This window comes from Macrobrachium nipponense, chromosome 3, assembly GCF_015104395.2.
Source record: "Macrobrachium nipponense isolate FS-2020 chromosome 3, ASM1510439v2, whole genome shotgun sequence".
Taxonomy (NCBI): domain Eukaryota; kingdom Metazoa; phylum Arthropoda; class Malacostraca; order Decapoda; family Palaemonidae; genus Macrobrachium; species Macrobrachium nipponense.
This window is the reverse complement of record NC_087202.1, coordinates 80,612,493-80,640,415: the sequence shown is the minus strand read 5'-3', so window position 1 is coordinate 80,640,415 and position 27,923 is coordinate 80,612,493. Positions and strand designations below refer to the sequence as shown.

The 27,923-nt window shown below is 37.0% G+C and overlaps 1 protein-coding gene across 3 annotated transcripts; it reads left to right on the top strand.

Annotated features, from left to right (window-relative positions):
• The first annotated feature begins 5,820 nt into the window (after positions 1 to 5,820).
• LOC135221844 (PPP2R1A-PPP2R2A-interacting phosphatase regulator 1-like) lies at positions 5,821 to 27,241 on the top strand. 3 transcript variants are annotated; one of them, XM_064259762.1, is made up of 7 exons: positions 5,898 to 5,941; positions 11,118 to 11,174; positions 11,950 to 12,173; positions 12,933 to 13,014; positions 15,819 to 15,980; positions 17,446 to 17,933; positions 24,767 to 27,241. In XM_064259762.1, exons 3-7 carry the CDS (start codon positions 11,980 to 11,982, stop codon positions 25,326 to 25,328), a joined length of 1,488 nt encoding a protein of 495 aa, XP_064115832.1. In that variant the 5' UTR covers positions 5,898 to 5,941; positions 11,118 to 11,174; positions 11,950 to 11,979; the 3' UTR covers positions 25,329 to 27,241. The 3 variants fall into 3 exon arrangements, with proteins under 3 accessions (XP_064115831.1, XP_064115832.1, XP_064115833.1); XM_064259761.1 differs by lacking the exon at positions 11,118 to 11,174 and having other exon boundaries at positions 5,821 to 5,941; XM_064259763.1 differs by lacking the exons at positions 5,898 to 5,941; positions 11,118 to 11,174 and adding an exon at positions 6,052 to 6,280.
• The last annotated feature ends 682 nt before the right edge of the window (positions 27,242 to 27,923 follow it).

Here is a 27,923-nt window from a genome sequence, read left to right as displayed (position 1 = left end):
CCAATTTTGACGTGTCACCTTATTGATTATCTGTAGTAAAGGCACCATTACCAAGCCTAACACTTACAACCAGTCGGAAGAAATAGTCCCATTTGAGTGCGGTACGCTAGTTGCATGATGTGCCTTCATTGGTGAACATGGAAGATCTTGACAGATTCTGTGTGGTAGATTACCTCTTCGCCAAAGACGTTTTTGAGCACGTGAAAAGCGTACGTCTCTCAACGTTTGCTGGATACTTTCTGAAAATTTCAAGATCTTATTAACGTTATGAGCCGTCTTTTAGCATCTTCAAGATGTTCTGGAATTTGGAAAACCTACGAGATGCCCCTGCAACATCAGCGAGATGGCTTTGAATATTTCCATGATGCATTTGGGCATCTGCAAAAATGCTAGAGACGTTTTACGACATCGGTGGTGGACAGTGACATCAGGAAAATCACTCAGACAATAACTTGAATAATATAATTATTACTGACCAAAAGCTCATCTGTTTGACACTTGGCGAGAGAGTGAAAAAAAATAAATAAAAGAAGTAGCGTAACTATTATTATTGTGATTTCAATAATAATAATAATAATAATAATAATAATAATAATAATAATAATAATAATAATAATAATAATAATAATAATAATACAATCTGGGACTATGGTATCAGAACAGATAAGGTGATACGTGCAAATAGACCAGACCTGACGTTGATTGACAAAATCAAGAAGAAAGTATCACTCATTGATGTCGCAATACCATGGGACACCAGACTTGAAAAGAAAGAGAAGGAAAAAATGGATAAGTATCAAGACCTGAAAATAGATATAAGAAGGATATGGGATATGCCAGTGGAAATTGTACACATAATCATGAGAACACTAGGCGCGATCCCAAGATCCCTAAAAAGGAATCTAGAAAAACTAGAGGCTGAAGTAGCTCCAGGACTCATGCAGAAGAGTGTGATCCTAGAAACGGCGCACATAGTAAGAAAAGTGATAGACTCATAAGGAGGCAGGATGCAGCCCGGAATCCTACACTATAAATACCACCCAGTCGAATTGGAGGACCGTGATAGAGCAAAAAAAAAAAAAAAAAAAAAAATAATAATAATAATAATAATCCAACAAAAACTTCTTTCAGTTTTCTTCTGAAGATTGAAAAAGAAACCCACAAAATCACTTTGTAACTTGTTTAATTCAACGCATTTACATTTAGTTTTACTACACACTCGAGTACTTTCAGGCCCTGTCTGTGGCCCATTTTCAAGAGATGTTTGGGATGTTAACCTGGGTCAAGGCCCAGCAGTCTTCTGGAACTTCTTCTCGTTGAGCTGTCATTTATGTGATGGCTGTTCTGGTTTCCTTGAGAGTTGCCAATCCCCTCTTGTCGCTCCGATATCCTGAGCTGATGGTCAATGGGATTAATTCTTGAGGTAAGGGTGTGGTCACCAAAAGTCTGTTGGGCAGGAAACCTAATCTCCAGGTCAGCAGGGTCAATCTTAGCTTCTTTTAATATCAAAGCTCGGCTTATGGGATCTTCTGAGATAAAACCTTTGTTTCCTTCTATTACTTTAATCTCTCTGATGAGTGCACCTTCGACTACCCTCCTGTGGCTAATTTTGTTGCTTTTGTATATAAGCTTACTGTTTTTGAAATCCATCCTATGGTCATTTTCCCAACAATGCCAGCTATAGCACTCCCCTGAGAGTTAAGTTGTACTGCCCTTCTATGTTCTTGGATTCTAGTCCTTATTCCCCTTTCTGATTCCCCCAAGAACATAGAAGGGCAGTACAACTTAACTCTCAGGGGAGTGCTATAGCTAGGCATTGTTGGGAAAATGACCATAGGATGGATTTCAAGAGCCCGTGCCAGCACAAGGCTGGCTAAATCTCCAACAACAAAAGAAGAAGTTCCAGAAGACTGCTGGGCCTTGACCCAGGCTAACATCCCAAACATCTCTTGAAAATGGGCCACAGATAGGGCTTGAAAGTACTCGAGTGTGTAGTAAAACTAAATGTAAATACGTAGAAGTAAGCAAGTTACAAAGTGATTTTGTGGGTTTCTTTTTCAATAATAATAATAATACAAAAAGTAGCGTAACTAGTATTACTGTGATTTCAAAAAGAGAAAAAGTTGGTCAGCTGTGCATTGCATCTTTTATATTGATAGAACAGAAAGACCAAGTCACGAAATGAGAATTGGCAATTTTAATGAGACCAGGAGTGAAATGATGACTATACTCTTTTTATTTCATCTGTCCATCAGCCTGTGGTGGTCGCGCATGGTAACACTGCGTCCCGGGCTTTAAATAGTTACACTATGTGTAAGTTTTAGGTAAATAAAATAATATCTTGGTGTACATTTATAACTGAAAAGTTTTAAAATAATTTACTGTATGCGAATTACACCATTAATATTCGAAATAGGGTATTATTTAAAGCCCGGGACGCAGTGTTACTATGCGCAAACACCACAGGCGGATGGACAGATGGAAAAAAAAAACAGAGTATAGCTACTTCGGTTTGAAAATTGCAAATTTTCAAATGCTACTTCTGGAGCTATTTGGATTGTTAGAAAAATTGCAATATACCCATCGTACTTCACTGTGAAGGCCTCACATATCCTGTTTTTTTTTTTTGTTTTTTTACCTAGAGGAACTATACCAGCCACGTAATTCTCTACTAATGAACTTTGAAAATAGCACAATTTCAATAAAGTGAAGTTTTAAAGAATTTGTATTGGTAATTTTTTTTTTATAATTACAATATTTTTTTAATTAAGGTTGAACAACTTTGGAATATTTTTAGAGTGGAATTTCAGTAATGATAAGATTAGGCTGTCACACTCAAAGCCATTGATGCTTGCTACCAAAACCATTTGCACACATTCTTATGGAACGAGGCAAGTCTGACCGACATTAGCTTGTTCGAGAAAATTTCTTAGAACAGAAAGGCTATAAAAGGAAAGAACAGAGTCAAGAGAACTAGTGATACACACACGCAAAAACATATGTTGTGTATGTGCGCGCATGTGTTTTGCTCACACACTCACATATCTATATAAATGTGTGTGTTTGTGTGCGCATGAGTTCCACGTTGGACGAGTGGTTTTCGCACTCGGCTACCAATCCGGTGGTCCGAAGTTCGATTCTCGGCGTGGCCAACGTGGATCCACATCAGAGGAATGTAGTATTTCTGGTGACAGAAATTAATTTCTTGATTTAATATATGTGTTTTTATTTACTTATTTATTCATTTATTTTTTAAGATGATAGGGAAAGAAGAGTGAGGGCAGTTAGCTAGCTAACCTTGGTAGGGATTAGTTTGGAAAGTTAAGTATTAGTAAGAGTAATGTCAAGTGTGGTTTATGATTCTGATCCCATAATAAGCTGTAGGTCCCTATGCTGGGTGACCAATTGGTTCCTAGCCACGTCAAAATATCTAATCCTTTGGGCCAGCCCCTGGAGAGCTGTTAATCAGCTCAGTGGTCTGGTAAATCTAAGCTATAGTACTTAACTTTGTGTGCGCATGTCTGTATGCGTCACTACATTTCTCTTGAATCTATTCTTTTCTTATATAGCCCTCCGTGCAGCATTTGCTGACATTAATTAGATGCTTTATAATTATTATTATCATCATTATTTCAGTAGATGAAACCTATTCACACGGAACAACCCCACCAGGCCATTGACTTGAAAGTCAAGCTTCCATGAATATTGGTTTCAACCTTCTACCACAGACCCCACACTGTAGCGGTAACTGATCATGGTACTACAGAGACAGTGATTGTTTGTAGCCCTTGGAGAGACGCGTCGGATAATAGAGAGTTCCAGATGATGGCAGTCCAGATAACTGAGGGAATACTATTTTCAAATGTACCATGAAGAACTTAATAAAAATTGTAGGCCTACATTTTCATTAGCACAATGTCAGTGTACATTCCTATCACTGTTTTGCTACATTTCCATCCCAGCCTATATATCTATTGACAGTAGTAAATATGGAATAGATCTGAGCATGATTTTGTGGTAACCAATGCAAGGAGCAACGCTACTATGCAGTAAATATGCCACGCTGTCGAATTTCTCAGTTCCAGAAGTCTGCTGGATTATAGAACAGACTCCCTGAATTTTGATTTATATAGATTCTTGGCATTATGCCAAGTACTGGGGCAACTAAAGCCATTCAGAGCTGAAACGGAAATTGACAGTAAAGGGTTTGAAAGGTGTAACGGGAGGAAAACCTCAAAGTAGTTGGACTATAAATCAAGTGTTAGGAGAGGGTGGAAAGTAAGACGAAGAAAGAGAATATGAAAGGAGGTAAAGTAAGATTAAAGAAAGTGGTTGCAGCTAGGGGCCGAAGGCACGCTGCAAAGAACCTTAAGTAATGCCTACAGTGCGCCGCATGAGGCTCACTGACGGGACTACCCCAATACGGGGCTTATCAATTTGTTAATTTATTTCCTCTTACCTTCTGTTACTTCTTTCAGATGAACACCGTATTCTTTGGAAAGTTAAATTTCAAGTCAGTGGCCCTTTAATAACAATAGCTTCTGAAAAACAGACCAAGTCAACCTACACCAATTTTAAGTACCAGACAATAGTAAGAAAGCTATATTTTTTAAAAATGAAATTTTTGCAGGTGAATGGAAGAATAAATACACAAATAAAAAATAGCACAATAATAATTAAATTTTTTCTCACTGATTTTTCCCACAGTAATTTTTTTCCATAGCAGATGTCAAACATCGCTATGAGCCTATTGCCTTATTTTAAACGTAATGTCAACTAGTTTTCAAACCGATAAACTCGACCTTCGCACATTCTACAAAAAAGATAAATTCAGCTGATCTGTTTTGGGCAAAATGAATAATTTTGACATTCCTTTTCAGCCAAATATGGAAGGTGTGATCGCATATTACCCTTCAATCATTTATTTATGTGCCTCCCGAGCCTATACCCGTGGCCGCTATATACCTCTCTGGGTTCCTAACGCGATCGTCATCTTTTATAACAGAAACCCACTGACAACATCACCTCCATTTCCTTGATTACGCAAAAATTTAGAATCTTTCCTCAAAGCTGCCCTCTCACGTGGAATGTCATGAACTGCATAAATGTGCAACGGTGCAAGTTGACTGCGAATTGATTATTATTATTATTGTCTGCTTTCAGGACTTCCAGATGGCCGTGAGGGGTGGTTCTGTCTGACAAACTGTAGGACGGCCTGGAATCTGGAATATTTCAGCAAAAACTAGCAAGAAATCAGATAGAAAATAAACAGTTCTCAGATTTTGTTGTTAACATTTTACGCAGACATTCAAAGAACGACAATTCTGTTTTATCAACAGAGCTGGGAATTCAGAGATATAACTGTCTTTCCAAGTATACATCGTGGGCAACGTATTTCGTTTCCAGCTTAGTCATGGCACCCATACCACTCAAAAGATTTTTAAAAAGTGATCCTGTCTAAACTAAATACTTTGATATTTTTCAATTGCTTGTTTCACAGTAACGACAATTTGAACGGCTGTGCTGGCTTTATATACATTCCCATCATAAGACCTGTGAAGTCGTTAAGAGTACGCTGATAAAATATGAAATTTCAAATATCACCTGTATGCAGAATAATAATGATAGGTACTGGTTCACACAACTATTCTCATTGAGGTCTTTGCTTTCGCTCTATTAACCTGATCTATACCAAAAATAGGAAGAAAGAATAAAGGCATATTTTAATTAATGTTTATTCGAGCGCTGTTTAGTAATCCCGTAGAGATCATGCCAGTTTCATAGAGCTGAATCGCCTAAGTGCAAAGTCAATTCTGATTGGTCCGATGCATGACAGTCGACCAATCACAACTCGTCTTTAGGCAAATTCTGTCAGTAAACCGAATGGTGGCTTCTAGACGAAAACATTGCGCCCTAAGATGATTTGTCCTCCAATATTGAGGTAACTGTTACTTTTTAGAAGCAATTTAGGGTGTCATAATGCGTCGCGTGCATCATAGTAGTTAAAAATTGGGGTTGCTTCGACAATGGCCGCGGCTTTTGACGCTTATTAAAGCGTCGAAGTGGTGCTGGTCCATGACACGAATGAATTCGCCTCGTAATCTTTTATTAGAATTTTATTTACAGTTTACAGTAACTATTAATCTCCTTTGGGAAGACTGAAGGCTCATCCATATTACCCAACGTTTGTGCCAGGTCATTGGCCTCGGCGGGTCATGATTGAGGTCACTTGGTGGGTGACAAAGTAGAGGAGCCCAACCCTCGGTAAATTAAACATCAGGTAATCTGGACTTGCATGGCAACAAAGACCTCTATTTTAGCCGATTCATTTTTAAAAATTTCTCTTCTTTGGCGTCAATTTACAAGTCATATTTACGCATTTAAAACCTCCAGAAGTGTGTCTTACCATAGTCCGTTTTGGCCACCGTAGATTAAGGTTAAATATGCCAGTCTTTACCTAGTCGAAGTTTACCCCTTAATAGCATCGGTAGTACCTAGGTAGTGCTGTCAATTGCACCTCAAGCGGCGCACTGTAGGCATTACTCGAGGTTCTTTGCAGCCTTTCTTTGGTCTCGTTGGACGAGTGGTTACAGGCTCGCCCTCAGATCTGGTGGTTCTGGGTTCGATTCGCATTGCCTACGCGGAATCAGAGGAATTTATTTCTGGACTCCGTAGAGGGGCTAGTAATCCCATGAGCACACCCCATATGGTACACTATTACATAAGGTTCTTTGCAGTGTGTCTTCGGCCCCTAGCTGCAACCCCATTTGTTCCTTTAACCGTACCTCCTTTCATATTCTCTTTCTTCCATCTTACTTTCCACCCTCCCCTAACAATTGCTTCATAGCACAATTGCCTTGAGGTTTTCCTCTTGTTACACCTATCAACCTTTTACTGTCGGTTTCCTTTTCAGCGCTGGGTTGCTACCCACATGAAAATATCTAGTAATCCTTTGGGCCAGCCCTAGGAGAGCTGTTAAACTTTTTGCGACCCCACTCATTCCTCTTACTATACCTCCTTTCATATTCTCTTCCATCTTATTTACCACACTCCCGTAACAGTATTAGTATTTCATAGTGTAACTGGGAGGTTTTCCTCCTGTTACACACCTCTCAAACCTTTTCTCATTGTTGCTTTATCGGCACTGGATGGCCTCTTAAGCCCCAGCACATGGCCTTTGGCCTGAATTCTAAATTCCATCCCATTCCAAGTTTAGACTACGATATCCTTATCTGCTACAATATCCTTAGCTTAGCCCAGGCCCTTGGGTCTCTCCTTGGTATGGGCCAAGTGGGTTCAGGATGTTCAGAAACTTAAGGTATAAGAGATGTGACTCTCGTGGGTACTAACGTACACACACCTATCAGATCACACCCACACTGAGAACACCCAGAGAAAGAAAATGTAAAAAAAGAAAAAATTAATAAAATCAGGCAAACTAAAACCGGCTTTAAAACAGATATTAGTAATCACGTCCCTATCTTAAAGGCGGTAGGAAAGTAACTGTCGGGTCACAGGACACAAAGGGCATTCTGGGTACTAACATACACTGTGACCTGGTATAGATGCCAATAGTCCGTGGATCTCACAAGTTTATTTTGAATTCTACCGGTTTCCAGCTTGGCGTTAGTATTATCCTAATGTTAAGATCTCAGGTTTGTTAGTTATGGAAAATATAAATTGGGTAAAAATTTGTCATTTTTAGATGGCTTTAGATGATTAAAGGTAAAACTGAAGGCTAGGGTAAGTTATTGCCGTTGACACTATGATCACTAAATTTGCAACTTTTCACTCTATATTTAGCCTATTATCGTGTCCTCCCAGTTCAGTGAGTACCAGTTTGCCTGCAAAATTGACACCATATGTAGTACCAGCCCCTAGGCTATGAGCATAAAAGAATAAATAAAATACGGAAATATAAACAGAAAAGGACATATAGGGTAAAAAACCGCATGGTACAGGGGTGGACCATGTACGATCAATGTGTACAACCCCAAAAAAAGTACAGTATAACGCGTCCTGACATTGGAGATGGGCATCAGACGCGACTTCTTGTTGGTGAGAAACGGAGCTAAAGACCTCTACTCCGATGTCAGGACGCGTTATAATGTACTTTTCTTGGGGTTGTACACATTGATCGTACATGGTCCACCCCTGTACCATGCGGTTTTTTACCCTAGGTATTTGCAAAAATGTAAATAAAAGACAGTAAAAATCACAGTCGGTGACTGGTGGGAACCAGACCAGGGTAGTAGTCATCAGTTTTGCATGATTAAGTACAGGATAGCATAAGTTGCGTCAGCAAATTTCAGTTAAAACCATTATCACATTTTGGACACAAAAAAATAGCTAATTTACCTGTATTTCATTGTATGCTGGGACATTTTGACGTTGGTTTATTTGACTGTAAAATTTGATCTAAATACCAGCACCATTCCCATGAGTGCTGAGTTCAGTACCAGCCCATTGGAATGATTGGTAAAACGTAAAAGATGGTAAATATCTAGGTAAAAATAAATTTGTGATAGATTTGAGGATGGGTTTTGTACTAATCATTAAGGAGACAGGATCACAGCATAAAAGTCCAATATCAAATAATAGTTGAAAGTAAAATTGAAGTGTTAAATAGAGAATTAGGCATGTGAACAAAATAGAACAGAATTTTGTCATCATAAATTAGACATACATAGGAAATAGACCCACTTTTTTGTATGAAATAGACCAGGGTTATGGGACTGATAAATGCAAAATTCATAATTTACTGGAAATATGGCAATGATCTTTCAAAGGATACATTTAGACATTACCTTTGCTAGGGCAATATGTGATTTGTCCTAACTGAATGGGTTTTCTGTCATCTCCTTCCTGCATATCCCCTAAATCGTGCTGAAATTTGTTTTTGGTACTTACAGGGATAGGGATGTTTTCACCGAACCAAATCTGGGGGAACATGCCCTACCTGACCAGCAGAAACAATCAAAAGTTATAAATAGGCTATAGGTTATCTAATTTTTCTTTAATATCATACAAACTGCTAGTTTTTGTAAGAAGGGCTCATTATATCTTGAATACCTCCATTTCACTTTTTTTCCCCACTATTTTGGCTTGTAATGCTCTTCTTTTTGTAATTTAGTTAAATACGTAGTTTGTAAGGCCAATTTATATACTTTATGCATATTTCATTTTGCAATGAATGTTGTATGCATTGCTTGCCCACTTATCTCACTTCTAGCCTGTTAGTATTCAGGCTTAGATTGAAATAGGATGCCTGTGATTAGTGGCCCATTAAATGTGATTCTTTTCAATCTTAATCGTATCTATAATAAGAATTCTCAGTCAGAGCCAAGAGAACAGTTTTAAAGTATTTTAATGATTTGACTTTGTAAGTGATAAGTAGGCTGATATTGAAACATAAGGTAACCAACCAATTTGATATGGAAATCTTCCACATATCATTTGTTCCCCCAGAATTGGAGATTCAGAAAGATCTTAAGGGAATTTTCTTTGAATTTTCCATGGTCTCATACTTAATGCACAGAATTTATTCAAAGCCAGCATGATGTTGCAAACTATTAGATTATGTACTGTGACTCACTCTCTCTCTCTCTCATGAGGTAGGTGATCAGCCTTGACTTTTAGATGGTGCTGACCCAAGTGTGCATGCTGAACTCTCCCTGGAAGAGTGTGAATGTTTACAGTTCTTCACCTCCTACCAGTGCTTCATCAGTGTTCTTGCTGGATTATAATAACAGACGTATCTGCAGAACTGCTGTTCCTGCTATTTTTTTGGTATCAAGCTTAATTCTGTTGAGCTTCCAGTAGCGATTGTTTTACTTCTTTGGTTATCCCCTTGGTATTGAGTCCAGTAGATTACTGTAATACTTCTAGTTATATTGTTTCAATATAAGGCACTTATGGTATTTTACCAAATTTGTTAATAATTAAAGGGAAAAATAAAATTTACAGGAATAAGGATTGTGAGCGCTCTTAAATAAGCCTCAAATTGTTATTCAGTGATTGATACTGTTAGGTTTGATTGTTTGTGCCCTTGGTCGGAGAGCACTCACCAGGGTAGACTGGAGTATCAGCCTTTTCTATGTTTTTGAGAATTTGTCAGGATGTGAAGGTCGTCCTTCAAAAACCCTTCAGGCAAAGTTGGAATGGAGAGATTGTTTGGCTTTTTATGAACTGAATGATGTCAGGGAAGCAACTGCTGTTTCTTTGTCAAGCCAATCTTGCTGATAAAGGGCATTGGAGGCAGAGCATTTGTTCCAACAGTTTTATTTGCTGCTTCTTCTTGGTGTCGTGGATCAGGATAACAGTCTGATCTGTGGATCAGGTTCTCAGCTGTCTAGTAAATTGGGCAAGCTATTTTTCCTCCATTGACACACTATAGGACTTTCTACATGTCAGAAGATGCACAGGTAACTATGTCTCTGATCTTCTCCCAAAAAGTTTGGCTTTGGCAGGTAGTCCTAGGTCACCTGTTTGTCTTTGAAGAAGCTTGTTCAGTTTGGCCACATGCCAAGTGGTATCCTAATCTGGCCAATGTTACCGAGAATTTCTCTTTGCCCCACTAGTCTCTGTTATCCACATGTGGAGGTAGCCTTAACTACCATGTACCAATTAGTAGACAGTCTTCTCTGATTGGTATCGTAGATGGAGTGGGTCTCTGTCTGGTTAGAGCTAATTTACAGCAGATCATGGACTTACTCATCTGCTCTCAAAGAGAAGCGTTTCTTAGTCTTGAGGTGAAGCCAGTTTTCTGAGTCAGGTCTTCCTACTGAAAGGCATGTACTGCTCTTCCTTAGTAGAGTTGTATATGCTCAAGCTAGCTTTGAACAGATTTTGTAGACATGGCTTGTGCTATTTTAATCTGAGTGAAAAATATGAAATTAAACAAGATGTCCATCTGGTATACTAAATGCACAATTTTTTGCATTTAGTATATGCATGGTATATACATGATGATCGTTTACTCAACAAAGTAAAGTTAAGTAAAACTTGGAAGTAACTAATGTTTTCATATCTGCTTTTTTCATCTTGAAATCATACAGTAGGAATCTTAAATGTTGGTAGAGGTTAATAAGATTTGAGTTCCTTCTATCCTTTCTTAGGGTGAGAAACTGTCGCAAGGTCTAGGCAGTTGCTCATCCTGCAGCAGCAGGAATCAGGTTTGTAACTTCTTAATTTATTCGTGGTCGTGTGTGTGTGTGTGTAAAAATTGGTGTTAGGCTCGTACCTTTAGTAGTCATCACTTTGGAGATGATTTATTTTATTTACCATTCAGTAAAAATAGTACCAATATCTTATTGATGTACTGTATTCCTCCCTAGTTACTTTAAGAAATTTCTTTCTGTGAGAAATCTTTTGAGTGATATTTTAAGGAAAGTGGGATATAATTTTACCAGGGTTAGGAAGAGGTATGTAAAATTTATTCAATTAAAATTTTAATTGTTGTAATGGTCTGTTGTTAACTGGACAGTTTGTTCTTTACACCATTAAAAATAAGGTGAGTGGTATGTATACTCTCTCTCTCTCTCTCTCTCTCTCTCTCTCTCTCTCTCTCTCTCTCTCTCTCTCTCTCTCTCTCTCTCTCTCTCTCTCTCTAGAAAAGATGAAAGGAACTGAAAGTGAAAGGTCTACAAAGGAAAAGTTATAATAATTACTAATACTATATATAAAGTTCTGACATTAATACAAAATCCATTTTTGCTGACAAAATAGATGCTAGTAATAGATATATCAGTGTTAAATTTTGTTAGTAAATTGTATCTACCATTGGAATATAGTAAGTCTCTCTCTCTCTCTCTCTCTCTCTCTCTCTCTCTCTCTCTCTCTCTCTCTCTCTCTCTCTCTCTCTCTCATCTATGACTAGCTAACTTCTGCTGAACTGATATTTGATTTTTTGTTGTGTATACAAAACTGATTATGCTTATTTTTTATCAGAATGTATTGGTGAATGCCAAGATTATCACGATGGATGTAGATGTTAGTGGAGCCAGCGTGTCTGACAGTGAGGGTTGTGGGAGCACCCCTTCTTCTTCTGGTCATCTCTCGGGACAGAGCAGTGGTGGAGGAGGCAAGTTAAAAAGATCAAGTAGTGCCCCCATGATCAACCAACTTGTACCCCAGGGTCCTGTTTCAGCACCAACAACAGCTTCTGCAACTAGGTAGGCTTCACTTTTGTTCTGATGAATCAGGCCATATGACAAAAGCTGGAAGTACCAGTTTTACTGTCACCTGTTTTATTATAAGGAGATATTTTTGAAATATTTATTTGTTCTGTGCAGACACATTTTACTCAAGAACTCTACTGTAATAGAAGAGGTAGCTCACATGGTCATTATTTTCAAATTGTATTTTAGTAAGACAGGCACATCAGTGATTGGAAAAGGGAAAGGGAGGGGTTCAGCTTTAAAAATAAGGTAAAAAGATGTACCATCAAGGGAACCAGAGGGAACAAAAGTATTGGGAGGTTATTGAAGTTTGGGAGTATTAAAAAACGAATCACACCACAGACCTATTTGAGATGACTTTCCTCCTCAAAATATTACATTAGTGGGTTGAGAAGTGGCGTCGTAACAGGGACTTCACTTTTTTTTTTAGTACTTTTCTTCTAAAAATGAATTTTAAACATAACTGTAGACAGCCAGCTTTGTTTTATCTATGTAAGTCTTCACTTATTGAATGAAAGTCATTATTTGTTATAGAGTTAAGTATACAGTATTTATGTTCCTAGTCTGTACCAGGGAATTGATATTTTCAAGATATTGTGATATTAAGTGGAACCTCTTAATCATAGGTCACATTCTAAAAAATTAATGTAAATAAAATTAAAGGTTTTGTGTACATGAAATGTGCAAATAGATAGTATATGTATCTGTTTTGTTATATACTGCATCTTATATCATTGAATATTATACACACAGAGAAATGGTATCGAATGAGGTTCATGGAGCTCAGCCTCGTGTCCGACGGTTTAGTGCATCATTTGGACCAGTATCACCTCTTGTAAGTATGACATAAGGTAGTTGTGTAATCTGTGGCAATTCAAGGAACAGTAATGGACATACATATAATTTCTTGGTACATTAAAAAAAACATTCATCTTTATGTGGATATACCTTCAGCAACAGCCAGTTGTTGAAGCTTGGTAAGAAGTTAGTTAACTATTGGTAGGTATGTGATGGATGGGGGAACTACCTGCTCACTTGACTGTTTTTTTTAAATATTGGATGCCTTCTTCTTTCCCACCGTTATCCCTACATTTCTAGATTGTTTATGTGGAACTCCCTCTCTTGTGGTGACCATATCCCAGACTTCTGATGGCCTCCTAGGCATGCTCCCTAGCCTGTCATTGAAGCGTCTGAAAACAAGGTTAGGCCAATTCAGCTCTTCTTTAGAGAAACTTGTGACAGGAAGTCCCTGCCAGACTCCCATTTAATTTTGGTCCCAGTTAGTCTTTGGGAGATGTTAGCATGGTGGAATGATCGTTAGAGACTGGGAACAGGGTCATCCCTAGGTGTAGCAAGCCCAGGCCTAACCTTGTTTTCAGATGTTTCAATGACAGGCTGGGGAGGATGTCTAGGAGGCCATTAGATGTCTGGGATATGGTCACCACAAGAGAGGGAGTTGCACTTGAACAATCTAGAACTGTTGGCAGTATAGAAGTCCCTCCTTCAGTGTGAACACTTAGCCAGAGCAAAGATAATAGCAGTATGTCAGACAGTACCACCTCTTTGGCATACATCAGAAACCAGGGGGCACGAGATCGAAGTCAGTGTTTGTGATAGTGGCGAAGTTGCTTCTTTGGGATGAACTAGGAACATAGTTTTGGTTCCTTAGTTCATTTCAGGAAAAAACAATGTTTTGGCAGATCAATTGTGCTGGAAAGGACAGGTCTTACCCACAGACAGGTCTTACCCACATTATGGTCGTTACATCTGCATGTCTGCCAGTCACTGTGGAATCCACAAGGAACACCAAGTGTGGACTCATTTGCGACATGGATGAACAAGAAACATTCAGTGTACCATTGCTCTCCATGCCAGGACCCTCAGGCTTGGGCAGTAGACGCATTTCTTCAAGATTGGTCCAACGTAGATATGTATGGCTTTCCTCCATTTGTACTAATAGGGAAATTGTTATACAAGTTTGGGAATCAAACCATTGCAGAATGACTGTGGTAGCTCTGTTGTTGCCTCGGAAAGAGTGGTTTCCAGACCTCCTGGCACTTTTGGTGGATCTCCCTTGTATTCTTCCATTAAGGAAGGATTTACTCAGACAACCAAGTTCCATGTGGTTCCATCAAAGCCTCTGCATGCTACACTTATCGCTTGGAGACTCTCGACCATCTCCTTCGAGCAACGGGGTTTTCTAAAGTATCTCGGACATCTATCCTTACATCATGACGAGCAACAACCTTTGCCTTGTATCAGAGGCATTGGTTTGTGCACTGATCATGGTGTCATTCTAGGGGGATTTCCAGCACCTGTTTCTCTGTAGACAACATCAAATTCTTTTGATATCTGTGATATAGTGATTTTCTTATTTTAGTTTGTTCCACTAAATTCTGCATGAAGAGAACCTGTATTGAATATTCTTATTCTCAAATATTTGAAAGACTCAACCTATTTAACCCTTTCTTCATCTAGTTTTAGTTCATCCTATGTTGCAGACTGTGTCCTCATTACTCGTGCTTATCCTCAGATTTATTTTGAGTCTTATCTCAGATGTATGATGTTAATCTATCAAACAAACTTTGTGATTCTTGTGCTGTTGTGTTATTTGAAAATAGGATGAATAACAGGAACAGTTCTTTGAAGTAGCACTTCAGCCTCTCTGAAACTTCTTTGAAGTATCACTTCAGCCTCTTTGAAACATACAAGCATCAACATCTATAACACTGCTATGAAGATTGGAGTATGACATTGCCACCCTCTCCACTCATCAACATTTGCTGAGTAGCTTCCAGTTGCTAGCCAATATCACTTGTATTGTTGATAAGATCCATTACAGACTAGCTTACTTAGGTTAGTTTAAAAAAGTATATATTTTACAATTTGCTTTTTTTGAGGAAAGATTGGTGACCTCATGTCCTTTTTGTACTCAGTCCCAGAGGAAAATGGAAAGTAAAGAAAGGAGGAGGAGGAGGAAGTCTGCTCTTGAGAGCAAGAAAACAGGGGACTTAAATAAGGTCTAAAATAGAGAGAGAGAGGTTATCTTGTGGCAGAGGAAGAGACTTGAGAGACAAAGTGTGAGTGGGTTACTGAAGAATTTAATTGCTTTAGATTTGTTCCTGTTAAGGAGGAATATTAAAGCAACACCATGAATATAAGAGTGATATCTACATAGTTACAAATAAGTAAAAAAAACTTTTAGTATGTGAGGTAAAGAAAAGATTTCATATCCAAATGACACATCTAATTTTTGGAGGCAGATTACACAAATGAACAATGTAATCCCTCCAATACAAATTAGAAGCAGTGTGGAAACTCAGATTATGGTTGCAAAGTAAGATTCTACCCAAAATATGAATGCAAATTGAAAGGTCATTGAAATTTTTATAAAAAAATAAATAGAAGAATTTGCTTGACAGCATGGATAGTAGCCTACTCTATTGTTGTATGATTCTCTTGCATTGAGAAATTGAAAGATACTGTGTAAGGTTCAGAGGCCCTGACATCAACCAAGATTTCTGGGAAAGGGCTATATCACTAAACATTTTATTTTTATATTATGATTAGGATTAGAAAAGGATATTTGCAGTGCTTTACTTTGCTTAACTTGGCTTTTTCTTTTTTTATTTTGTACAGTCACCAGGAAGTACTCGCGGCAGTGGACCTCTTCGTGTTTGCCAACTACGTGTTGAAGAAGGAATGGATGTTGTTAACCGAGAAGCTGCACACGAGAGAACTGTTCAGTCAGCATTACAGATTACAGATTCTTTATCTCAATCTTGGGAAGACTTAACTCTGGTTAGTATACAGATGTTTGCATGCATATTTTATTATTATCCCTCATGATCAGCCCCAGACCGGACAAACTTTAAGGTTGGCCAGTTTAAGAAAAAAATGCATCAGTGGAAAGAGGAAGATATGCACATGCAGAAGATAAAAGAAAAAAATTCAAAAAAAAAATTTCCTTACTTTCCACCATGGGAAGTTGAAAGTGACTATTTACAACCCTTTTGGCCCCTTTTCACAAGACACTTGTAAGCTTTACAAAGTTATATATATTTTTTCTAGTAATTTATTTTATTTTATTTTGTAAAGCTATAATTACAGCTCACTCAGTATCATAACAGATAAGAACTAAAATCTGTTACATATTCTGAGTATTAATTTTGTTGTAAAATATTTACAACATTTACTTAGGTATACATGTGTTTTTAATATTTCTTGTTTTTTCTAATATTTCTTGGCACATTTCTTTGCAAAATTATAATTATAACTGACATCATATCATAAAAGATAAGAACTAAAACCAACAGCAGTCCCTGGGCATATTTCTTAGCTAATAAAAAAAAGATGTCATGGGAAAGAGAAGAGCACATGTCCCCAAAGTCAAGAACAAAACTGATTCCTGAGACACCCATAGTGATGAGTGAGTCTGTGTAAAAGTTGCCAATATCTAATGTATGGGCCATTGAAGTAATGGAACCTCTTTCCCGCCCGATTCATTCAAATCAATGGTGCATAATATTGATACTCGCCATAAGTTAATCTGTCCAGCACTCAAAAACTTGTTATCGTTACTCATATGATGGTATGCATCCATTAAAGGTTAAAATGCTTGTGTTAGCACCCAAAGTTCAGACTCCTGGTTTCCCACTATTCCCAATACTGTAGAAGCCTCTTTCCTATCAGGACACAGAGGACTGATTCTTCACTTTCTAGGGGTGGATCTAACAGAAGTCTTATGGGTCGTCCTGCACATGTTACCTTGTTCAGTGGTCATAAAGATTCTCTACACAATTTCTACACCCCAAACATTATTACTTTTCACCCATTACCATTGTTCTTTTTCCTCTTTCCTCATAGCTCTTCAACTTTACTCTGCTCTATCTTTCATTTTGCAAAGACTTAATCTGTAGAGCAAGCTATGTGAGGGTTAGTCATTTAATTACCCTAATTTAATGATAATTCTTAGAAGGTTGTTATCTTAAAGATTATTCATGTTATGAATAATGCTTAGTAGACTGTTATGCAGTTGTAATGGAAGTTTGAATGCATACAGGTTATCTCTGTAGCCATTGTGTTCTAGATGACATGAGACAAGAAATTGCCAGTTAACAACAGTGAAAATTACCAAGCAATTTGGTTTTTTGTTTTATGGTAAACCTGTATAATTCAAGCTGTGCTTTATTTTTTTGTAGGTTTATTTGGTATGTTTTATGAGCAGAAATAATTAGATTTTTGTAACTGATAAAATCTCTTCCAGACTGAAGATGTTGGAAGACCAAAGTCACATAGTATAAGTGGTGGAAGCATACCTACAAGCATGGCTACATCTCTAAGTGTTCCCAGCAGTGTATCCCATAGTGTTCCTGGAACAGTATCAGGAGCTATGTCATCTATGCGAAGAGATTTTGCTGATCCATTGCACTTAACTATAGTTCCAACTGTAGTACCTTTAACAGGATGCGGTGCTTCTCCTACTCGTGGAGTTGGGCGACAGTGTTTTTCCCCATCACTTCAACAGCATGTACGAAATACATCCTTTTGTCCTTCACCTTCACCTACTAAAAAGACCTTTGCCACAAGGAGAAGTCTCAGTCCTATTGCTCTTCGTCCTTCACCTCTAGGAGGTCTCAAGCGCAAGTGGGAAGTGGATGAGCGTTGTGAATCTTTTCTGACGCCAAGTAAACGAGCATCTACTTGTAATCCAGAAAGATGCGGTGGGGGTCTCCTGATAACCCAGCCTCACAGGTAAGTTTTCAGATAATCAGTAACTAATATAACAATTTTTATTCACAATGGAGAATTGTTAGCCCCCAAAAATTTGCAAGTAATGTTATCTATCTTCCATTGTCATAAAATCTTGGTGACAGTATTGTACAGTACAGTATAATGTTTTAAAAAAATCATCATTGATGTTTTACATAGATTTTCCTTTAATGGGATTTGGTGGGAGATGGGCTCTCTTGACTCACTTAAGTTTATAGTAGAAGGAACAATCTTTAATGAGCTTGATCTGTTGCTTGCAAAAAGATAAGACCTTGCCTAATTAATCAAGCTGTTAGAGTAATACCTAATGTGTTTAGCTAATTTTATCCTTAAGGGAAAGCCGTAGTCCTGATTAGTCCTCTTTGTCTTTTTTCTGCTAGTTTCAGCACTATGTATTCATATTATTCATATTATATTGAGCTATAGATCAGTTCCTTGCTGGATGAGTGGTTTTTGCGCTCGGCTGCCAACCCGGTGGTCCGAAGTTCAAATCCCGGCTCAGCCAACACGGAATCAGAGGAATTTATTTCTGGTGATAGAAATTTCTTTCTCGATATAGTGTGGTTTGGATCCCACAATAAGCTGTAGGTCCTGTTGCTAGGTGACCAATTGGTTCCTAGTCACGTAAAAAAAATATCTAATCCTTCGGGCCAGCCCTAGGAGAGCTGTTAATCAGCTCAGTGGTCTGGTAAAACTAAGATATACTTAATACTTGAGCTATTGATCAATATCTGTTTGTTTCCAGAGATGTTTGTATGTTACCATCTTGAGGCTTATTTTGTCTCTGTACTATGAGAGGATATCAGTTGAATTTTGTTGGTACTATATCAGTCTTGTTTGATTTTGGATTAGTGTCTTTGAAGCGAAGCATGTGAGCAATCATTCTAGGTTATCAGTGATACTTTGTAGTGATTCACACAATGCCATAAGCACCGCTGATTACCCCTGGCTCATTTTATTATAAAAACTGACTATAGGTCTTGAACCCTTTTGATTAGGGCTGTAGTAACAGCTAGGAAATTGTATCAAGGTTACTTATTAATCTCCACATCTTATCTGTAGGAAATAGAGGAAATATCAAGTAAAGAAGCACCAGAACTAATGTAGAAATTTATATAGAAGACATAGATTATGAGGTAGTTGTCGTTTAAAGATTTATGGTAGACAATTGTAAATTTTGATTTTTGATTTGTATAGATTTTTGGCATTATGCCAAGCACTGGGGCAACTAAGGCCATTCAGTGCTGAAACGGAAATTCACAGTAAAAGGTTTGAAAGGTGTTACAAGTGGAAAACCTTGCAGTTGCACCATGAAACAATTGTTAGGGGAGGTTGGACAGCACGATGGAAGAAAGAGAACATGAACAGAGGTACAGTAAAAGGAATGAAAGTACGTAGTTGCAGCTAGGGGCCGAAGGGACGCTGCAAAGAACCTAAGTATTACCTACATTGCACCGAATGAGGTGCACTGACGGCACTACCCCACTACAGGGGACAATTGTAAATGATGAAGTGCGTCATGGATCAGGATACTGAAGCTGGCACAGTTGCTGTATGTTGGAAGTTTGAGTACTAATTGTAAGTTTCCCTCATACTCTATATTTTGTGGGAACTTTGGTCATAAGGTGGGGACTTCTTTACCATGTATTAGATAAAAATCTAGTACAAACTTTTGGTTGGTGTTATACTGTAGTTTAGTTGTATGATCTGTTCTGTGTGCACAATTGGGTATTAGGCTACACATGAATTACACTGTTAAGGCCTATCCACATGGTCGAGCTTTGCTCGGCAAATTCTGTTTGATGTGACATCAGAAGCAGAGAAACAGCGGATGTGGTTCTGACTTTTCCCGATTCTGATGTCACATCGAACAAAGTTTGTCGGACAAAGCTTGACTGTGTGGATGGGGCTTCAGGGTTAGGTAGTGTTGGACTTAAGAACTTGGCTGTAAATAGAGAGGCATCTATAGTTTCCATGGAGGCAGGAAAGCATGTAATCCTTTTATCATTATAATCTTGTAAAGTCTGCCTTTGTATTTTATTTGTTTTTAAAAACCCATTAATCATAAGATAGCCTTAATTCCTGTGAACAGCGCCTGTCACACCAACACAAAAGATCTTGTAGGGAGAAAAAATGCTGTTTACACTCCTTGCTTACTCTTGACTCAGCTGTTCTAGAAGGGAAGGTTGGCGTGTCAGCGAGACTGCTTTGAAGTTGATTGTAATGCTCTGTTTCTCAGGATTATCACTGCGTGTGTGTGTGTGTGTTTTATTTTGGGGTAGGGGTTGGTTGCTTTGGTTTTTCATGTTTGTTATGTGTTGTAAGCTGCATTGTGCAGTTCCAAACCACTCTTTTGGTTTTGAGGTTGGAGTTAATCTCATTGTTAAGTTGCCAGGTAGAGTTGGCCACTAATATATAGAAGATGAAGTTCTGCTGTCCCGTCAGAGCTTTTCCCTTTAAAGTCCACACAATGAGATGGACTCCTTGTCATATAAGGTGAAGTCTTGAGATGGTTGGATTGGTTGATTGATTTATAGATGTTAGGCATAGATGCAAAGCACTGGGGCAACTAAGGATGGTTGGAGACCGATTATATATTACAGACAACTTAACAGGTTTTTATATATTACAGACATCTTAACAGGTTTATTATCTTCCACCCTTTTGGATGGAGACTTTGGATTCTGTTAGTAGCTAGATTCTCTTCTTTTGATGATTACTTCCATTTTATGATTTGCCTGCTTTCCAGGAAGTTTCTGTGCTTTTTTTTCATACGCAAACAAACCTTCGGTCTTAACAAAAGGATAATTTTCTAGTGCATAGCTGGATCCGGTTAAATCGCAGATGAAAAGCAAGGAATCTTGTGAGATCTAGCAACGTGTGCGTGTGCTTTATTTTTGGTGTGGCCATTTGTTCCACTTATAGGCTCTTTGCTATGGTTTGTGCACAGCCCCTCAGGTCTTCACCACATCACTTGCACTCATGCTGCCTGGGTTCATCATCTGGGAGAGGAGAGGAGTTATGGAAACGCTTGAGTTTCTGAACATCATTTGGCTTGCAAATTACCTTGGAAAAGTCAGACCTACTATCTTCCACATAGGACATAAACTTTAGTATGGTAGACCAAATTGGACCCAGCAGTATGGGCTGTGGAATCTGTGCTTCAACCTTGGAATGGTCTGGATGTCTATGCCCTTCCCTTGGTTTGAGTGTTGACCTTCAGCTTGGTTTAAGCTTAATTATGATAAAAACATTTAGGACTGGTTTCGTAGTTTTGCCCAGTTCATTAGGGGTAGCATCAAAACTCAGAGTTGTATTTGATCTTGGTGCGGCCCTCACTAGATCACAGTATGAACCCCACCTGGTGACTGTGTTTAGTGCTCTTGATTGTTGTTCCCACCTCTTAACCCTTAAACGCCGAAGCGGTATTTTAAAAACCGTCTCCCTTATGCCGGCGGCGTTCGTGAGCGAGCGCTGAAGCGGAAAAAATGTTTTTTTCAAAAAATCACAGCACGCCTAGTTTTCAAGATTAAGAGTTCATTTTTGGCTCCTTTTTTTGTCATTGTCTAAAGTTTAGTGTGCAACCATCAGAAATGAAAAAAAATATCATTATCATATATAAATATTGGGATATATGACAGCGCAAAAAAAATTTCATATATAATTATATACAAATTGCACTGTGAGCAAAACGGTTAAATTGCGATCATTTTGGTATATAACACATTGTAAAATGATAATGCAACACAGAGAAAATATTATCCCAAAATGATGCGTGAATTTGTAACGCAGATATAAAAAAAAGATGTTTTCAAAAATTCATCATAAATCGAAATATTGTGCTACAGACTTCCCGTTTGTTGCAAAATGAAGGTAATTGATTGAATATTACTAGACTGTAAGTGTTGCAGCTTACAATTGCAGTTTCCGACCATTTCGGTCGAGTTAAAGTTGATCGAAGGACGAATTTTTTCTATTTATCGTTATTTATATGAAAATATTTCAAAACTGATAAAAGCTATAACCTTGGGTTGCTTTTTTGTTGTATTCTACATGAAATTGCGCACATTTTCATATATAAAACTTTATGTAACGGCTAAGTTAAAATGGTGCAAACATTACGACAATCGGACGAAAAAATTTATGATTTTTTCGGAAGAGTTACCACGTGGACGTAAGGAAAAAGTTTATTTCATAAATTCACCATAAATCGAAATACTGTGTTAGAGACTTCCAAAATGTTGCAAAATAAAGGTAAATATTTGAATATTACTAGAATGTAATAGTTTTAGCTTACAATTGCGTTTTTTTACCATTTCGGTCGAGTCAAAGTTGACCAAAGGTTGAAATTTTGGCACTTATCGTTATTTATATGAAAATATTTCAAAACTGATAAAAGCTACAACCCTACAACCATTGATTGTTTATTGTTTTATTCTACATGAAATTGCACACATTTTCATATATAAAACTTTATGTAACGGCTAATTTAAAATGGTGTAAACATTATGACAATCGGACGAAAAAATTTCTGATTTTTTTCGGAAGAATTACCGTGTGGATTTAAGGAAAATTTTTTTTTTTCATAAATTCACCATAAATCGAAATATTGTGCTAGAGGCTTCCAATGTGTTGCAAAATAAAGGTAAATGATTGAATATTACTAGAATGTAAGAGTTTTAGCTTACAATTGCGTTTTTTTACCATTTCGGTCGAGTCAAAGTTGACCGAAGGTTGAAATTTTGGCACTTATTATTTATATAAAAATATTTCAAAACTGATAAAAGCTATAACCATGGGTTGTTTTTTGTTGTATTCTACATGAAATTGCACACATTTCCATACATAAAACTTTATGTAACGGCTAATTTAAAATGGTGCAAACATTACGACAATTGGACGAAAAAATTTATGATTTTTTCGGAAGAGTTAACCGCGTGGACGTAAGGAAAAAGTTTTTTTTCACAAATTCGCCATAAATCGAAATATTGTGCTAGAGACTTCCAATTTGTTGCAAAATGAAGGTAAATGATTGAATATTACTAGAATTTAAGAGTTTTTGCTTACAATTGCGTTTTTTGACCATTTCGGTAGTGTAGTCAAAGTTGACTGAAGGTTGAAATTTTGGCACTTATCGTTATTTATATGAAAATATTTTAAAATGATAAAAGCTACAACCATGGGTTGTATTTTGTTGTATTCTACATGAAATTGCGCACATTTTCATATATAATACTCCATGTAATGGCTAATATAAAATGGTGCAAAAATTATGTCAAAGTGATGAAATAATTTCTGAGATGTGTCGTTGGTGCTTTTTAGTGCAAGGAGAAAGAAATTCACGCTTGCGCGCCTGGGTAATGATTGTAAACAAAACTACGCCTTGATCCATGAGCTCCCAGCATCCCCCAAGGAGCGATTCAAAAGTTTTTGCCTAGTAGGCCTATAACTATTTTTCCGTGAATTTAAAAAAAAACTTTTTTATATAGACGTATATACGTCCAATCGGCACCCAACAGACAATTTATATCGACGTTTAATACGTCCAATTGGCGTTAAAGGGTTAAATGTCAAGGAGCTGCATGCCTTTTTAGTTGAACTCTCATTGCCCAGAAATTACAGCCAAAACTCAGTCCTCTATATGGTTTACCATACACACGCTTCCCTTTGTATCATATTACATTGTAATGTAATTCGGGCATTCTTTGGTGCTAACACAATAAAGCATCAAAATTGTAATACATCTATATTTATGAGTTCTTGTAAGGGGTGATGTGTGCATTTGGATCTCTGAAGCAGGTGGATGAAATACATCTAAAATTTTAAGTAATTTTCCATTTCAAACCTTTATATAATATTAGGATAGTTTACCCATTTCTGCCTATATAATATTAGGATAGTTTACCCATTTCTGCCCACTGGCTCTTTATCAGTTTGTAGTTCATGTTATTTACTTGTCTAAGTTTAGCCAGCAGATTTGACAAATCGGTAAAATAAAGATTTATTAAATATAAATGAGGTTCATAAATTTTTTAGTTTTTAAGTTTTAATGATAACTGTAAAACATAATTGTCTAATCATTTTCTGAAGCTGGTTACCACCTAATCATTTTTTGAAGCTGGCTACTACCTAGATAATAGGAAGACAGGCAGTTTTTCATACAATATGGTAAATGTTTACAGTTCAGTAATTGTTTAAATATTATTTACATACTATATTACTTTGGCCTTATGTTGAAGTATATTTTGTAGTATTCAGTTTCTCATTTACTTAAGTAATTACTAGCAGTTTAACCTGACCACAGAGTCACATCTTAGACTCACAGGGCTGACCCAAAGTATGTATTCTTAAATGAGGAGTTTAACTTAGAATGAAATATATGTAAAATATACTGGAAAGGTAGGTGAGAAGTGACCAGAATAATGTACACCTGCATGATACTGAATTGCAAGGTCATTTTACGCAAATTAGTTGACACTAAATCTATTGGATCAGTACAAGCACTCTCCCTTTACTTTTGATTTCCATCAAAACTCAGTACATTTTTTTGAAGATGTGGTGAGAGTTCTGTCCTATTTCCTACAATTTTTTCATAATCTGTCATGAAATTTATGTCTGATCCAAGTCATTGAGCATTCTTAATTTCTGCCATACCAAAGATGTATGTGTTGTATCTCTTAAGGATCATTGTGGTATTTGTATTGTATGTGCAGTATAAAAAAAACTCATAAAGTAGCTTTATGTTAAAAAATTAGATATTTATAAAAAAAAATATTAAATTAGCAGATTTATCATGTTTTTTCTTTCTTCAACAGTCTTGAAAGCACACCCAGCCCTGCAGGTCCAGGGTCATTAGGGAGTGTTGGTACACCAGAGTCCATATGTTCATCAGGTTCCCCTGGATTATCTGCACCTCCATATTCTCCTGCTTCTCTTAGTGAGACTCCTGCCCAAACCCCAGACCCTCCACCACATTTGTTCAAGCCAGTTTCACCTGCACTTGCCACCGATCAAACATCGTCGTTTGGTAACCAAAACCACGGGGACAGATTTGGAAGTCAGGAGCACAGTAATCGTTTCAGTAGTCAGAATCACAGTGATCAGTTTGGTAGCAGGGAACACAGTGACAGGTATAGAGAGCAAGAGTCAAGGGAGCAGTTTATGAGACAGCAACACAGAGATCAGTTTGGGAGACAAGATCATCATGGCTCAGGAGACAGTGACAGATTTGAGGGTGATGAACAAGTTAAAGGTGACACCAGTGACGGTAGCAGCAGTGATGCTATGATAACTGAAGATGTACCTTCTAGTGATCTCAAAAGTTACCAAGACATGGATTTAAGTGAATCGCTAACACATCCCCCTCTCAACATATGACATCACCTTTGACTGTTACACCCAAAGCTTACATCGGTATCTCTGCTGCAAGTTGTAGAAGGGAACCTGTGTAGCAAGTGTTAACAGTTACGTGATGTTTACTATATTATTTAGTATTGCTTTTCAAAGTTGTACAGTATATGTGTCTGACCGTATGCATTGAGTATTTAACTGGGAATTTAAAACAAATATATATACATATATGTATTTACACTTCCATCGTATGAATTGCGTTACATGGTAAACAAATGGTTAGTGAAATAGAAAAATCCCCGTACATGCATACACAGCAGATAAACCAACGTAGTTAGTTCCAGTAAACACATATTACATGCATTTAGGATACATGCATATCATACACACAATAGTACCAATATAAACAGTATATATTTATATATATTAAAATAACCAACTTCATTATAACAGTGAGATCCAATGGCTCAGTGATTGTGGGCTTGGGGTTGGTCATTTTAATATGTATATGCATATTTTTACATGCATACATATATAACTGCATGTATGTGTGCATAATATGGTTTCACCTAGAGATGTAAAGAATCCTTGCAGGGCTAACCGTTATAAAAAAATGTATCGACAAAACTGAGTCGAATTTTACCATCTTCCTATATTTACTTGTAATTTATTTATATGAGTAAATTCCATGAACATTTTGAAAAAATGTTTGAGTGTACATACATATCTCCACATTTTCATCCTTCATTTGGTCATCCTCATGAGCATTATTTTATTTACAATTTCATCAAGCTCTTTAGAATGGTAATTCACTCATGTTGACAATTATTTTCATTAATTCATGAATGTAATTCATTCATATTTTTCTTCTCCACTCCTCACTCATCATTGAGGTAATTCATTTAAAAGTGGCTGAAAGTAGCAATTAATGTGTGTATATTGATCTGTTACATGTGTTCCTATCATGAAAGTATTGTTTTTTGTTTGCTTCACTCACTTAACTTGATATTTGTCTTTCATACAGTATATACACAACTGTTTTTGTGAGAAGATATATTTTGCAAAAGGAGAAAAGGTAAAATAGTCCTGTTAATATAATGCAAGCCTACAATGCTTCATTAAATCTTTGTTTAGATTGATGTATCATTGTTTTATGCCATGTTTTGAACCCAGAATGAAACTCCTGGGACTACACTAAGTGTATACTGGTAAGGTGACTTATTGTAATCTTCTTGCATTATGGAGATGCTTCATATTAGTTTTACTCTTGTTAACTTTGAAGGCATAAATCATGATAATGTTTTATTTATATATTTATTAGAAATGAATGCCCAGTAGCTTTGTCTTCAAATCAATTCCACTTCCTCACCCCTTGTTGTCTTGCATATTTTTTTCTTTATTTCCAATTCCAGTATAATGTTCCCAAAAGAGAACTACATATTATGAAATATAACTTGCCAGTGATTATTATACCTAATAAAATGCACAATAAAGTTGACCTCCTGTAATTTTCAAGTTTTATGAATCTCATGGCTGTTTGTGTATTCCTGATGCAGATTGTAATAATGAATAGCTAAAGTTACTCACTTTTCATGCAGAAGTAAGCTTGTTATAGAATCCGTTGTTCCTCTTAATTTATATAGGAAAAACTTAACGTACAGCTTATTACTAAAGTTTTCTTCTGAAACAAGGTGGAACATATTCCTTTCCTTTAGTAATACTTTGAAGTCTTTGGATTGTAATTTTGATAATGACACTTGGTGTACTTTATGTGCTCTTCATATTAACTCGTTATTGATGTGCTGTTATAGTGAATGTGATGAACATTATTATCATTAATGACTACCTCTACTTTTCTAATAACTAAATTGCATTAGCAGTCCCCTTTGTTAATATTTTATTTTTGTCTGATAAAGTTCTATTAAAGTTTCAAAAACTTTTATTGTAATAAGTTTTTCATGCAACTGGTAATGAATATATCTTGGCATGGTATTCTATATACGTATTTGTCAACTTTTAACGTAGGAGGAATTACAATGACCACAGAAGTATGGGAGCTTCTTTGAGTATGATTTTGGTTAATGGAGGTCACTAACCATAGGCCATCTGAAAGAGCCTTATGCAGTATTTAGGAGAAATATAGTCTCAGTCTCTTATGACCAAAGTTAATATTTTGTGCAGACTGATGATCTCATTTTCTGCACATCTTTGCCTAATGGTCTGCCTTTTTATCAAACTTGACCAAATTCCCTTCAACCATGTAGCTCTAATGATATCCCCAGTGTGACACATAGAGACAGGTCAACAGAATACTGTAACAGACAATCTTCCTTCTTGAAAAGCTACATATGAGCATCTCCCTGAGATCTACCTTTGAACCAAGTTTGGCTGAAGTCCTTTCAGCTGCATATGAAGAATCATGATGGCCATGTAGGCATAACATAAGAGACACTGATGGACAGAGACAGTCCTTTTATGTACATCTATGCATAATGATCTACCTTCGAAACAAGGTACGTAACTGTTGCTGCGTAATTGCAAGGATTGAGATAAAACTGGTAAAAAGGGAGGTTACATAGATGAGTACTGCTGTAACCTCCCTTTTTACCAGTTTTATCTCAA